This window comes from Medicago sativa, chromosome 3 (genome assembly GCF_051527215.1).
Source record: "Medicago sativa cultivar Bolivia chromosome 3, Bolivia_mono, whole genome shotgun sequence".
Taxonomy (NCBI): domain Eukaryota; kingdom Viridiplantae; phylum Streptophyta; class Magnoliopsida; order Fabales; family Fabaceae; genus Medicago; species Medicago sativa.
This window is the reverse complement of record NC_140751.1, coordinates 48206595-48221518: the sequence shown is the minus strand read 5'-3', so window position 1 is coordinate 48221518 and position 14924 is coordinate 48206595. Positions and strand designations below refer to the sequence as shown.

The window sequence follows — 14924 nt, the reverse complement described above, 5'->3', positions numbered from 1 at the left end:
TGTTTCATGTTTTTGCGTTTTGTTCATATGTTTCTGTTTTGAATTGATCTTTGTTGTAAACATGAAAGTTGTTGATATTTGTGATATCTTTCCAGTAGCTTTGATTTGACATGAAAATATGTTGTGGATAATTTATTATGTTTTTACAAAGATACATAGTGAATTATTGTTGATGTTTAAATAAGATGTTATATGAAGTTATTTATGATTGATGAATATGATGTTTTAAGATGTTGTTTATTATCATTTGATATTGTTATATTATGATATGACATGAATTATTTATGTGATCCATATGTTGTCAAGATGTTAAGATGTTAAGATGATAAGAGTTGTTAAGTCGTCAAGTCGTTATGAAGTCATCAAGTTATTAAGATGTTATGTTGTCAAGATATCAAGATGTTAGGATGTCATAGATGTTCATGAAGTTGTCTAAGTTGTAGGAAGTTGAGTCCATTGCATACTCATTAAAGTTGGGGGCTTTAGGCCCGGCAGCCTTGTGCTCATTAAAGTTGGGGGCTTTAGGCCCGGCAGCCTTGTGCTCATTAAAGTTGGGGGCTTTAGGCCCGGCAGCCTTTGTGCTCAAACTACGTTGGGGGCTTTAAGCCCGGCAGCTTTATGCTCACATGTTGAAGAGCCTAATTACGCTCATTTATGTTGTTGAATGGTACCACATGCATTTGCATATCAAGAAGTTTTAAGATGATTTAAGATGTGAAGTTGTCGAGTTGTCAAGTTGTTAAGTTGTCAAGATGCTAAGATGATTTGAGATGTTAAGAGTTACATAGTCGAGTTGAGTCGCATTGTCGAGTTAAGTGAGGTTTGATTATGAAGTTTGATTGTGATTTGATGATTATGATTTAATGATGATGTTTGTTTATGAAGTTGATTATGAACTTGATTATGAAGTTGCTTTCGATAAATGCTATGTTTTGATAATGATACTTATGTGAATTATATGATGATGCTTACGATTATATTTGGTGTTAGATATTGATGCTTATGACCATGATTTAAGATAAGATATTTTATGAATAATAATTGAGATTACTTGATGAAGTATATGACTAATGTAGGAAGGATAATGATACTAGTTAAGGAAGTTTAAGTTATTAGATATGATTAATGAATTATAAGATGTTTAAGTTGTTGAATGTACTTTATATGATTTATATGCTTAATATTATTGTTTGAGAAATCTCAACCCTCTGCTTGGAAATGTTGCTCTTCGTATGGGTAACTTGCAGGCAACCAGGATTAGCTGCGGTCGTGAGTGGACTCCTCACAAGTGTGTCTTAGGTGCTCTGATACGTAACGGGATGTGATTATGTCTTTACTTTCTGTTCCTTACGTATTACTTTATGAATCTTTCAAGAATTGATGTTAAACTAAGTTTTATGAAATTTTATATTGAGGCCCTTGTGCCAAAGATTATTTAAGTTGTCAAACTATTCCGCTGCGAAGTTTTAAAGATTATGTTGTTATATTTTTGAAGGATAAATTATTATTCCATTTACGTTTTTTAAGAAATGTGACATTCCGTTTTATGATGAAAAACTCTGATTTTATTTAAGAAATTTTTACGTTGGGAAAACGGGGTGTTACATCTAGTAACTTGGTAAAATAATACTCCAACTAAACATTAAAAATAATCCTCATCCAAAATTACAAAATTACCCCTACTCTCAAAATGACCAAAATGCCCCTAAGTCCAAAATGACCAAAATACCCTTCTACACCGAATTCTACAATTCCCAACCAAAAATACACACAGAGGCAAATATTCACATAAGAGCACATATATCACACATAAATAAATAATAAAATAAAAACTAGCGAAAATCGGGCTTTTACACGACCCCTTTGGCTGGGAAAACTCCTTCTCCTCTTAAGCCTAAACCTAAGAGCAGCAAAAAGATTTCAAAACCTTCTGTCAAGGCTTCTGTACCAAAACCAAAGAGTAAACCAACTGTGAAGGACAAAGGAAAACAGAAGCAAACTGTTGAACCAGATCGTTCTCCAGAAGGTTCTTCAGAAAGTTTTTCAGATGAAGATAAAGAACTTTCTTCAGATTATTCTGCAGAATGTTCTCCAAAGCGCAAGAATGATTCAAAACCCAAAAACATTAAATTCTCTCAAGGAAAGAGGGTACCCCTGTTTGATCCAATAAGGAAAAAGGATTTCAAAAAGAAATGGGGAAACAGGTCTATTGGAATTGGAAGGTATTATGACTTTGTCAAACTGGAAAAAGACAAATTTGCTCTTAAGGAATATGTTGATGAGCAAGGCTGGACCAAATTTCATCAACTTCGTGAGAGACACTACCCAAAGCTTATTCAAGCTTTCTACTTCATGGCAGAAGTCTACTCTGAGGAAAGCCTGATAGTGTCTAGGATCATGGATGTTGAGGTACGTCTCACTCCACAGGTAATCTCTGATACTCTTGGTATCTCTAATACTGGTCGTACTGTCTTTGGTGATGATTGGTTTGAAAAACTCGAAGTAGATTCTGAGAATGTTTACAAACTCCTTTTCAAACCAAATGTCACTGAGTTTGTTTCTTCGAACCTTCTGCCTAAACCAAAAATGTTCCATGGTATAAGTCAACATTGTGTCTTACCTAGGAATGGTAATTTTCAATTTGTTAGTCCAAGTGATCTTTTGGTCATGTATCATCTCTACATGAAAGAGAAATTGAGTCTGCCTCATATTATCATTCACAATATGATAAGTGTCATTCAATCTCGTACCAAAAAATCTTGTCTGCCATATGGAATGGCTGTTACTAAAATCTTCATCAAAAATCATGTTCCTTTTGAGGGTGAAAAATCTATTTTTGAGTATTCTCAATTCACCCCAAAGAATCTGAGTCACATGAAGCAGGAACTGATGAGTCAATATTTAGTCTATTTTTATATGTTATTTAGTTTCGTTTTATTTAGATTTGAATTTCTTTTATTTAAATATTGTTTCCTTTTTGAGCTATTTACTTCAATTGCCTATTTTTATATTTCAGGAACAAATATTGGATGGAAGGTGTCTTGGAGCAAAAGAAAGGAGTCTGGTGCTGATTCAGAACGAAAATACAAAAGATTCGGGAACAAAAATATGTCCCCCCAAGTCAGAAGCTTGGCACGGCCCGTGCCAACATGTGGCACGGCCGTGCCACCCTCCAGAAGCCCTTTTGCTGCCTTTTAATTCATCATCTCAAATATCAATTCATAAAGCGAACGCGGAGCTTTGAAATTCGAACAAGTGAATTTAGACAAGGATTGCAAAACATGAGAATAGTCTAGCAAACCTTGAGACATATAAAGTTCTGATCTTTAAGGGTCCCAAAGGCAATCACCCATGAGAATAGGTGTGGTTGTTGGAGGGATACACTCACTGACTTCGAGAGAAGCTTTGATACGCTTAAGAGAAACTTGTCTTTAGAAATTGGGACTAACGTAAAGTTATAAGTTTAAAGGTTTGTTTGTGAATGATTCGTCGTTACGATGAACCAATGATCCCAAGGCTTCTTTTTATTATTGTTATTTAATTTCAACCAACTGAAACCACCTCTTTTATAAACTTTCTTCTCCTCTAATCATTCTCCTAAAGTTAATTAAATTGAACAACTCCCTAGTGGAACGATACTCTCTTTTACTACTACTTCGATAGACCGTGCACTCGTGGTTTGGCCTATCAGGAACCTGATGTTGAGCCTCAAACTGACCTCAAAAGAAAGAGGGCTGCAAAATCCAATTCCAGAAAATGCCTCTGCTGAACACTGCATCCCTCCAGAACGTTCTCCTGTGATGGAGGAAGATCAGGAATTGCTTGCAAATTTTGGCAACAATTCATCCTTTTCAAATGTCAAGGCTTCTGAAATCCTTCAAAGCTTCACAAAAGACCCTCCAATCACAAGGCCCTCAAACTTGTATATCTCTCCTTAAAAGCATGACTACTCTGCTATATTTCAACCTGACTCAGTGGACAAACTCCTTGCTCCACAAGGTTTTGATTCATCTGTCCAGATGAATTCTTTCAAGTCTCTTCAAACTAATCTCACCTTTCCCTCAAGTTTCACTGATCCTCCTTCAATGGCACAAAGGATTGTTGAAAAGCCATGAAAGGCCAACCAAAAGGTCTAAGGTTGAAAAAGATTGCAGCAAAACATGTAGTGATTTGACTAGGGTGATATAAGGAAACAATGCTATCTTGCATTATTTGTCTTGGATGACTCATAAAATGACTTTGTCAAGGAAATGGAAGAACACCATAAGTGACAAGAATGAGGTTGCTCGACTAGAACAAAACCCATTCTCAGTTCCTATGTATCCAATGTTTATGCCTACAATTTCATCTTCTTCTGATGCTTCCTCACCAACCATTCCACCTGTTGCTGCTGCTCCTGTTGCTGCCCCTTTTCATGATGACAAATGGGGAGATGATTTAGGGGAGTTAGGGGAATATGAGTAAGGAGGACCAGGAAAACAGCTAGGATCTAGGGAAGAATAGATTGATGCTGCTATGCTGTTTTACTATGTTATTATGATGTTTAAAAACTCTGTTTTTAATTCTCTATTTATGTCTTTAATTATGTCTTTTGATCATGATTGACTGAGGATCAAACTGCTGCTAGTATGTGCGCATATGAACAACGCTTTTTGATGTTTAGAAATGCTAGGTTTGATACCTTGTAATGATCTTCATGATTTATGAATTATGTTGTTTATGTTCTATATTCTCATTTTTGCATATGAATCTTGAATGCATGAATTGAGGGGGAGTTCTTCGATAAAATTATCAAACTCAATTGGTCATAAACAAATTCTGGAAAACTCTCAAAAAGACACAAAATTTTAGATGCTAAAATTGAGGGGGAGTTTTTAACAAATTTTTTAAAAAAAACTCAAAATCAAAATCAAAATAAATTATAAATGTTTCTCATCAACAAAAAGGGGGAGATTGTTGAGACAAAATCCTTATTTGATGTTTTAAAGATTACAAACATATTAAATTTATTTAATCTTGTTATCTACTAATTCATTTTGTGAGAATTTGTTTCATGAGAACAATCTGAGAACGTTCTAGCAAATACGATGAAAATGAAACAGTACATCAAAAGTGAACAAGTCTGCACAGCAAGAAGGCATGGCAGAATATTATTTAATAAATGTCTATTGGGCCATAAGAAAAGCTTTAAGCCAATTTGGAAAAGAAAACCCATTAAAGGATAAAGAGCACATGATCTTTTAAGCATGACATCACTAAAGCAAAAGGACATGACATCATCTGCATTGGGTAACAAGTTATACAGCTCATAACAGCTGGTTATCTCATGCGCAAGCATGCAACAATGCTTTCCAAGCCAGGCAAATCAGACAGAACATTCTTAGAACGTTCTGGCCATTTTAAAGAAGAAAAGAGAAATCAATTGAGACTTTGGACAGCTATCAAAAACGTGTCCAACAGCTCTATTTTCTCCCTTGATCACCAAGACACTCCTCACCTATAAATACAAGGGCCTTTGAAGGTTATAAGCAAGAGTTTTGCAAGCTAATATCTCTCTAAGTGAAAATCATCACTACAAACAAAGCTCTTCGCAAACAAAGCAAATTCCAAGCTCTCTCACTATATCTCTTGGATCTTCTCTTTCGAATTTGCTATTGTAAAACTCAAACAAAGTTGAGTATTTATTTGATCCAACCAAATCTTATTATACAGTGTGTGTTGTATTTCTCAAAGTCTATTGGGCTTAATAGTTTTGAGATAGAAAATTCCAACCTTTCTTTTGCTAGTGTGCAAAGAATTGTAGAAGCCTACTGAGGTTGATAATACAGGTGTAACAGACTGATCTGATTTGATCAAGATCTTATAGTGCTAGTCAGAAGTTTCTGTTAGCAAGTAAACTATAGTGGATAATCTCACACGAGGTGTGGGGACTGGAAGTAGCCGGGTTTGGTGAACCAGGATAACTCTCCTGTGTTATTCCTCTCTCTCTCTCTCTCTCTCTCTCTCTCTCTCTCTCTCTCTCTCTCTTTATTTAAAGTTACACAACACACACTTTATCACATCTATATTAATCTCCAGAACATTCTGGTCTAAGATAAAACAATTGCTTAACTACTTGAGTTAAAATTAAAATCAATATATATTATTGTTTTATCATTCTGTCATCATTCTCCAGAACATTCTAGACCTAGTTAAAATAATCTTATATTTTAACCTAACATCATTTTTCTCATTCTGCTTATAATCATTCTCAAGAACATTCTAAGATAATCAATTAATTGTTATATACTCTAATCTTGTTGTATATTATTGTTTTATCATTCTGTCATCATTCTCCAGAACATTCTAGACCTAGTTAAAATAATCTTATATTTTAACTTAACATCATTTTTCTCATTCTGCTTATAATCATTCTCAAGAACATTCTGAGATAATCAATTAATTGTTATATACTCTAATCTTGTTGAACTAACATACACCAAGAACTTTCATCAGTATATAAATCTAAACTTAACTTTGAGGAATAATTTTTAAACCCCCCCCCCCCCCCCCCCCCCCCTTCTTGTGAATCGGCATATAACTTCAGAATGTGTTTTATCATCCGAGCCAAAAATCGGCATGTTTATGACCTATAATTCAAAACTACAGTTCGGGAGACGATACAACCTGTACACCAATTATACCAAGTCATAAGCAACAACATTACATTGCCTTTCATAACTGAACAATACTCAATTCATTCCATATTTTGTTAAAATTACACGAAGTAGTAGGTGTAAAAATCAACACATTTAAGTTTGAATGTAAAAAAGATGAAGATAACTGTCTCATTCATGTAATTTTAATGAATTAAAAGAAGAAATCTGTAAAAATCAGCGACAAATTTTGATAAATGTTACAAATAAGTGTTATAAATCAATAATTAGTAATAGGGAAATGATAACTGGTGCCCTAAGGACACATGTTAAGAATACGATTAATAGAAATTATGTATTGGAACTTATGTTATTTATTGCTCAAAATGTTTAATGTTAATTTTTTTGCAATAAATTTTTTATCATTAATGAAATGACATTAATGCTTAACACGTGCCCTAGGGCACAAGTTAGCATGACCCTTGTTATAAATATAGTTGCAATCAATCCTAGAAAACTCTTATTTTTGCATCAGTCACTGAGCTGACAAACTATCAAATTGTAAAAAAAAATGTTTGAAACCCATTTGATTATATCATCAAACCCACATGTTACATATTAGAGCTGAGTCCACTTTGTGCTATTTGCAAGGAATAATTTCTGAAATGCTTTTCAATACATCCAGCAGCTTGAATTCACCGTCCAGTATCCTCATTTCATACTCATGTGCCATATTAGAGCTGAGTCCGCGCATAAATGCATTTATTTCACCATCAGCAGCGTAACTAGTCTTGAGATGGCTACCGTGATAGCTGCTTGGGACACTATAGGCACAAAACTCCAAAGGACACGAACTTTCTGTAGCATAGTTCACTCGTACCCTACGACCATTAGGATCCTGCGACAAGACAATTTTAAATGCAAGGATCCTGTGACAACACAATTTTAAATGCTACAAGAAACACTGCCAACATTTTGAGTTTTGCAGCAAAATGTAAGTTGATACTGAAATTGCCATACAACTGCCTTATAAAAATTTGTATCATTATTCTTTCTTTATTAATTAATACGAGTATAAATATAAGTTGGTAAATATTAAATCTTTATTCCCTCAATTCCACAATATTGCCATGTTTTCAAAAATCATATTACAATTTACAATCTAACTATTACTATGTGCATCACTATCAAGTCATTATATTCCACTTTGCATTTATGATTATGGTGCTTACACCAATGCTTAACAAAGATAATTTGGTAAAATTACTATTCTCTTTCTTTCGTTAATAGTTTTTCCTTAGTCGGTGTGAAACAAAACAAGCAAGTATGCCAATTAGTACAAGACAGAGGGAGTATATTTTTCAAATACTAAGTCAAGCTTTTGAAAACTAATTCCATTTTAAAATAAAAATAAAAATATTCATGGTTTCACTAATAGTATCCTTTTTAAATATATTCTTGAAGAGATCTAAAAAATTTCAAAACAGATGATTTAGAACAAAGAATCATTAACAAAAAGAACACCATGATGCAGATAACAAGGATATCACATCCCCATATGCATAATATTTCTATCTTATCTTCAGCAAAATAACTGCAATTGCTTCCTCCAAATATAAACAAAGGGTGTTTTACTATATAAACAAAGCGTGTTTTACTATTTCATAGTTCAATATAATATGAACATGAAGCGAGGAAAACTCAATTCTTAAAATGAAGCTTTAAGTCATGCTCACCATGTGAATTGGTGAATTTTAGAATTTAGCAAGATGAATGATCACAAAAACTGATAATACCTGGTTTTTCATGGCCTGCAGGGCAATATTGATGGTCTGAAGGGCAGCAGATGCCTCCTTGGTCGTTGCAAAAGTTACGAAACCAAAACCTTGAGACCTTCCTGTTTCACGATCCTTGATAATCTTTGCTGGAAGAACATTAAAAACGATAGGTTTCAGAGTACAAATCAATAATCACCCTGATACAAAATACATATGCTTAGACAAAACTACCCTTTTTATTGTTTGTCATATAAACATTCGTTTTTGCTTGCCATTTTGTCACGCATGACACCTGATGGCAATTAAACAACTAAAATTGTAAACTAATTCTAACAAAAGAGAGGAACAAAATAAAGTACACCCACAAAAGAAACGATAGCAATCTAGAATACACAAGTATAAACAAGTGACCTTCACTTTGAATAAAAAAATTCATTTTATCAAAACAAAGTAACCACTCAGTCAAATCATATATAAAATTAACATCATACTAGTTTTCTTTGACTCGCTGTGTTAGATTCAGAAACAGCTTAAAAGTGGAAACTCATGAGTTTTGATATTGCCCCTATTAGATAATAAGTTTTTGGGCATATGTTAATGTTATTGGGCCCTTAAGGTTTCTAAGTTTGTAGTCTAGTCCATTAGAAGAGATAGTCAAAATCAGGTTTTTACTATAATCGGTGAGGGGAAGTAACAACCAAACTTTATCCCACTAAGTGGGTCGGCTACATAGATCAAATTATGTCAGCGTTCTATCATAACCATACTTGCATCCAACTCATTAACCTCTAAATCTTTCCTAATAGTTTCTCTTATAGATTTCCTAGGTCTTCCTCTAACTCTTTTGACCTGAATCTCCTTCATCTAATCTACTCTTCTTACAAAAGAATCTACAAGTTTCTATCTGCATGTCCAAACCACCTAAGCTTTTTTCTACCAACTTTTCTACACAAGTGTAATTGCATAACACTTACACAATTAAAACTTAAAATACTTGTGTAATTAACATACACTCACATAACAACATAACACTATTTATGCTTACATAATTAAACGTTAAATCAAACAAATATGTCTCAAACAAAACAACAACTAAAATTGCATTTTGCAGTGCCAGCACCGCGACCATAATCGTAGAATAATTTCAAAGAAAAGTAGATTATAGAGGATTCCACCAAAATAAGATTGTGTATTCTCATAATCGTTGAGGGTACGTATAATCGCAAAATCGTAGGATTTTAGGATTCAAATCGGGATTTTAACCACCATGCCATTAGGTATTATTATATTTAGTATTATCTTTGTAACTTTATTTTGATATGTTATGGCAGTGTCATTTTAATGAAACCCTAACTGGCTTTGTTAACATGACATCAAGAGCATGGTCAACAAGGTCCCAAGCCAACACCACTAGACCAACCCAAGTGGGTTGATATCAGCCTCTTTTGTTATTCTTTAATTCTTTATATTGTTAACATACTACCTAAATCAGGAAAAACTAGTGAATTGTGAGAGTTGGAAAGAAAATTACCATCAAGAACTTCCCCATAGCAAGCAAAAAGTTTTCGGAGACTAGTTTCATCAATTTTATACGAAAGACCTGCATTGTGATTGAAATTTGAAAAATTATAGCCACACACTTCATTTAGAAAATTCAACATGATAAACTAACATACCTTCAACAAAAAGCTTTGTAGATGACATGGATCTAGTTGCTTGAGATACCGAAGATAAACCATGATTGATCTTCCTGACAGTAGAATGATTAAGTAGCTTCCCAATTTTACCAAAGAATGCCATTGCTCAAACCTTAAAAATATCAAACCACGGAAAATTAGTATCACTTAAACGATATGTCCATTGTTCATTGTAACTTTTCATCACAATCAACCACCAGTTCCATTAAGGAATCATATGTGATGTGACCACCAACTGCAGTGGTTGAAGTGGCCAAAAACCTAATTTGTAGGATGCCTGATTTCATCCTCACATCAATCGTTAGGAAGGCAAGTTCTAAGTGGGGCTGTATGTATCAACGCTTTTTCACTGTTATACAAGTCGTCACCCTGAGTCCCGTTTCACATTGCCAAAAAAAAAAAAGGAATAATACTTAAAAGTGACAACATGTAGTGTAATATATCAAAAGGAGTACATGGTTGTGTTACCTATTATCAATGTGGTGGCGGCGGCGGGAACAATAATACATTTAATACACAAAATGTAAATACTAAGATACCTTAAAATTCATGAAGTATTCATAATTTGAAATAAAAGTCACAAAATTTAAGCAAAATATAAGAACATACTTGGAAGTATCTACAACTAAAAGTAACTAAAGTATTAAACATCAAAACTGTAATGTGTGTATGCCCATTAGTTTTGATTCATGCATTTTTATTCAAAGAAACAGAATTACAAAGAACAAAACTGTCTGTGCATGTGTGTATTACTGAAATTTTTTTGATTCATATTCATAATCAAATAGAGTTAAATATACATTTGAGTGGGACTAACAAAAAATGACATTAGTGTAATAATAGATGGCCAAAGCAACAATTGCTACAGGAGTAAAAGCTCTGAAGAGAATCAAAACTCAAGAAGTAAACCAAAGCACTTTTTATAGGCTTTCAACGATATAAATCAGAAATTATAGGATTTTAAAATATTGATCCTGCCTCCAACCTTTAACGTGTGTCTTAACACCTAAAGCTTATCACTCAAAAACATTCTAGTGTAGCGTGCTATTATTATTCAGTAGCTAACAGTTCCCATGCAGTCAGAGCTAGGCACTAAGAAATCGAACCAATCACAACAAAAAAAAATTATTTGTATTCAGATCACAGATAAAAAAAAAGTCTGTTTTTCTCTTAATTACTTACTGACAGAATGTAGCGGCTGAGAAAGGAGAGACGACAGTCGGTGACCGTGGTCGACAGGTTGTGCTGCGCGTACGTGTTGAGAAAGAAGAAGGAAATGTTGTACGCGGATGACTGAAGGATCACAACCGAGGCTATCAAGACACGAGAAATATTATAGACATAGTAACTCAGGCACTTAGTATATTCTGCAAAATTGAAAGAAGAAAGGAAGAACAGTATATGTTTTCTCACGTGAAAACAAAGTTTCTATGTTTTTAAGGAAAACAAAAATCCCCATTAGATAACCATTAAACAAAAATCCACATAAAAGGCAATAATATATATTAATTATTAATGATTATAACCAATGAAAATATTATAAAGATGGGGCACGTACAGTTACTCTTTTCAGGAACACATGTACAAATACCAAGTCAAATTCATTTGGCACACTTAAAGCACATTGAAAAATAATTAAGTCTTAACAAATATCACCTATTAAATAGGTAGTTTATTTCTAAAGAAGTTACAAAAATTGTGGTAAAATGTCAATGTGTGATTCTGTCAAAATGATATTCTTATGCAAAAGTCACCGAGATTAATGTTCTCAATAAAATTAAGGCTTAATTAATGATTTGGTCCCTTAAGTTATTTGTTGGTTACATTTTGGTCCCATAAGTTATTAACGTTACAATTTGGTCCCTTAAGTTACTTTTTGGTTTCGTTTTGGTCCCTTAACTATTAAAAGTTTCGTTTTGGTCCCTTAACTTATTTTTTGGTTTCGTTTTGGTCCCTTAACTTATTTTTTGGTTTCGTTTTGGTCCCTCCAAAAAATAAGTTAAGGGACCAAAACGAAACCAAAAAATAAGTTAAGGGACCAAAACGAAACCAAAAAATAAGTTAAGGGACCAAAACGAAACCAAAAAATAAGTTAAGGGACCAAAACGAAACTTTTAATAGTTAAGGGACCAAAACGAAACCAAAAAGTAACTTAAGGGACCAAATTGTAACGTTAATAACTTATGGGACCAAAATGTAACCAACAAATAACTTAAGGGACCAAAAGAGTAATTAAGCCTAAAATTAATTAAAACATTTATTTATAATAAAATAAAGTAACTTTTGAAATATCTCAAATATACAACAATCCCCTACATATTTCAAAAGTTTTAAATTAAAATATATATATATATATATATATATATATATATATATATATATATATATATATATATAGCCTAAGTCACCTTTGAGTGTAATGCATCGGAACGGTGTAGCAAGCTATGGAACCCGTCCTAGACTAATGAGGCTTAACACACAGTGAATTGGTTTAGCAAGCTACGGAACCCAATACACTTAATGTATGTTAGAGGTCTCATAATCACATTACACCCCCACAATTCTCGTGTAATCACTGTGTTGCGCATTTAGGCTGTGCGCGTGTCTGGTTTTCATGAGTGCTCTAGAGACCCGCCACGGTCTCATGCAAGCGGCCCCACTTGACACTCATATAGGTGATTCCATCTAGTGCATGCTACAACCACACACCACCCTAAAGGCTTATGGTAATCATTAAAGGCATTAAAAGCCTAACCCTCAAATTTTAATTTAATTAGCACTTCTCATTTCATTGTCATAACACCGTAGGAAAAGGACAAAACAGTTTAGTGCTAACATAACTAACAAGTGATTTGTTTTTCCCATTGAACCTTTTTCATGGGATCTCCAATCATAAAGGTTGGGTTCCCATCACTTGTCGTTTTCGAGTGGCATAGTCTCATTTCCTTATTTTTCTTCCCGGAGTTTTTGTCTACGAATTCGTTAGATTCACAAATATTGATTAAGACGTCTCTTAATCAATTAATCTCATATTTCATCAAGTTTATAACATAGACTTGGTTTGCACACAAATTTGCTTTGATGAACTAAGCAAGAACATATTCATCAATAAAATAAATCCTTTTATTTTATTGGTTCATATTCAATTGTCATCAGTATAATACAATGGCCCCTTTAAGCAATGTTTCCTTAATATGCTTCAAAGAATATAGTATAATGTTGACAAAATTTTATCTAAGTCATGATATTAACATATGCAAGCATGTCAAAAATAAACTATGACAGTAGCATAAATTTTCCCCGACATTAAAATATATTGCATACAAGTTATGGCAGAGCACGTATCAGCATACATAGAATTTTTAACATTAGATTGTAAAACTCAGTTTTATATACATTTAACTCAATTCATCTCATGTATCAAAGAGCACTTACATGTACACATACACTGATATTAAAACATTTATCATATTTGCAAATGTGACCATTAGTCATGAACATTTAATCACCTTCCCATTAGTTAATAATATATGTAATTTGTAACAGAACATTGTACAACGTACAGTAGTCTAAAATTCTTTACAAAGGATAATTTTGGATTGAAATAGAATTTTAAGATTCATGCTGCTAAATCTTAACACATAGGAGGACACAATTTTATATGATAATTGCTTGCAATATCATAGTTAAAGAATTATAACGCGATGGTGTGAAAGGAAACTGATTGTGTGTTTTGAAATCAGAAGGAAAGAAAGTGTGACTGATGGGTGTGATAGATGAGAACAGAGAACAGTTGCTATTGAAGGAAAGGAACAGAGAGAAAGGGAATGGAACCAACCTGCTATTAAGAGAATTAGAAACAGAGAGTTCGATGAGATGAGAGGAGAGCTTCGGTTGAGCTTTTCAGAGTTAGGGTTTATAGTAAACCATCAAACGTATTAGGGGTGTATTGAATTGAGATTTTAAAAGATTATTTTAGAAAAACAAAAATGTTAAAAAGACTTTGTGAGATTGTATTGATTTTATGAGATTTTAAAAGAATTTTTGTAAATGACTTTTTACGATTAGGATTTTGAATACATGGATTTATGACATAGATTTGCAAAGATTTCAACAGACTTTATGGAATTTTAAGATTTAAGAGCATCACATGGATTCTTAAGAAAAATCAAAAATAACAAGAATGAATGATAAAAATTATGAACTTATAATATGGAATCGACTAATAATATTTATAATAATAACAAGTTTCTTAAAATAAAAATAAAATATAATACAATACTAATAATAATGATAATAATAATAACAAAACGTTGCACAGTAATGTAAGCCAAGGTATACTAACAACAACAAAACAATATGCTAAAAAGTATTTTTAAGAGTGATAAATATAGAAGAAAAAATGAGAGCCAGAGAGAGAGAGAGTGGCGGCTATCCTAGGGCATACCTAGGACAACCGCTACACTTGGGGGGGGGGGGGGGGGGGGGGGGGGGGGGGGGGTCGGGGTCTAGCTAGGGTGGCAGAAATTGGGGGGATAGAGGAGATTGGTCTGTGGTGCGGTCTCGGAAGAGGAAAGCGACGGAACCGGAACACAGAGGACAGGACAGGTTACAGGAAGCGGATCGGCAAGGAGGAGGAGCTAGGGTTACGGGACAGGATCGCCGACAGGGTTTAGATAGGGTTTCCAGTGCATCAGATAGGCTTCGACATCAGCATGAAGGGTTTACTGACGGTAGGGATTCCCATAATTTTGGAAGCCGTATATCATTTTCTTACACATCATTGTCGAGAATGGCATAGCGATCAAACTAGT

At 33.7% G+C, this 14924-nt stretch overlaps 1 protein-coding gene across 4 annotated transcripts; it reads right to left on the bottom strand.

The window, feature by feature from the left end:
* Positions 1 to 6976: 6976 nt before the first annotated feature.
* Positions 6977 to 14021, bottom strand: LOC146937865 (glycine-rich RNA-binding protein 4, mitochondrial-like). 4 transcript variants are annotated; one of them, XM_085751961.1, is made up of 6 exons: positions 13811 to 14021; positions 11293 to 11387; positions 10090 to 10222; positions 9945 to 10013; positions 8432 to 8559; positions 6977 to 7533 (listed from the first exon to the last, which is right to left on the bottom strand). In XM_085751961.1, exons 3-6 carry the CDS (start codon positions 10211 to 10213, stop codon positions 7276 to 7278), a joined length of 579 nt encoding a protein of 192 aa, XP_085608087.1. In that variant the 5' UTR covers positions 10214 to 10222; positions 11293 to 11387; positions 13811 to 14021; the 3' UTR covers positions 6977 to 7275. The 4 variants fall into 4 exon arrangements, with proteins under 4 accessions (XP_085608087.1, XP_085608088.1, XP_085608090.1 ...); XM_085751962.1 differs by lacking the exons at positions 11293 to 11387; positions 13811 to 14021 and adding an exon at positions 8645 to 8705 and having other exon boundaries at positions 10090 to 10187; XM_085751964.1 differs by lacking the exons at positions 9945 to 10013; positions 11293 to 11387; positions 13811 to 14021 and adding an exon at positions 8645 to 8705 and having other exon boundaries at positions 10090 to 10218.
* Positions 14022 to 14924: the final 903 nt, after the last annotated feature.

Coding starts and splice junctions, on each gene's coding strand:
- LOC146937865 (XM_085751961.1), bottom strand. CDS start 10,213: ATGGCATTCTTTGGTAAAATTGGGAAGCTACTTAATCATTCTACTGTC. Junction 10,014..10,089: donor TACAAAGCTTTTTGTTGAAG/GTATGTTAGTTT, acceptor ATCACAATGCAG/GTCTTTCGTATAAAATTGAT. Junction 7,534..8,431: donor TGCAGGCCATGAAAAACCAG/GTATTATCAGTT, acceptor GTCTTGTCGCAG/GATCCTAATGGTCGTAGGGT.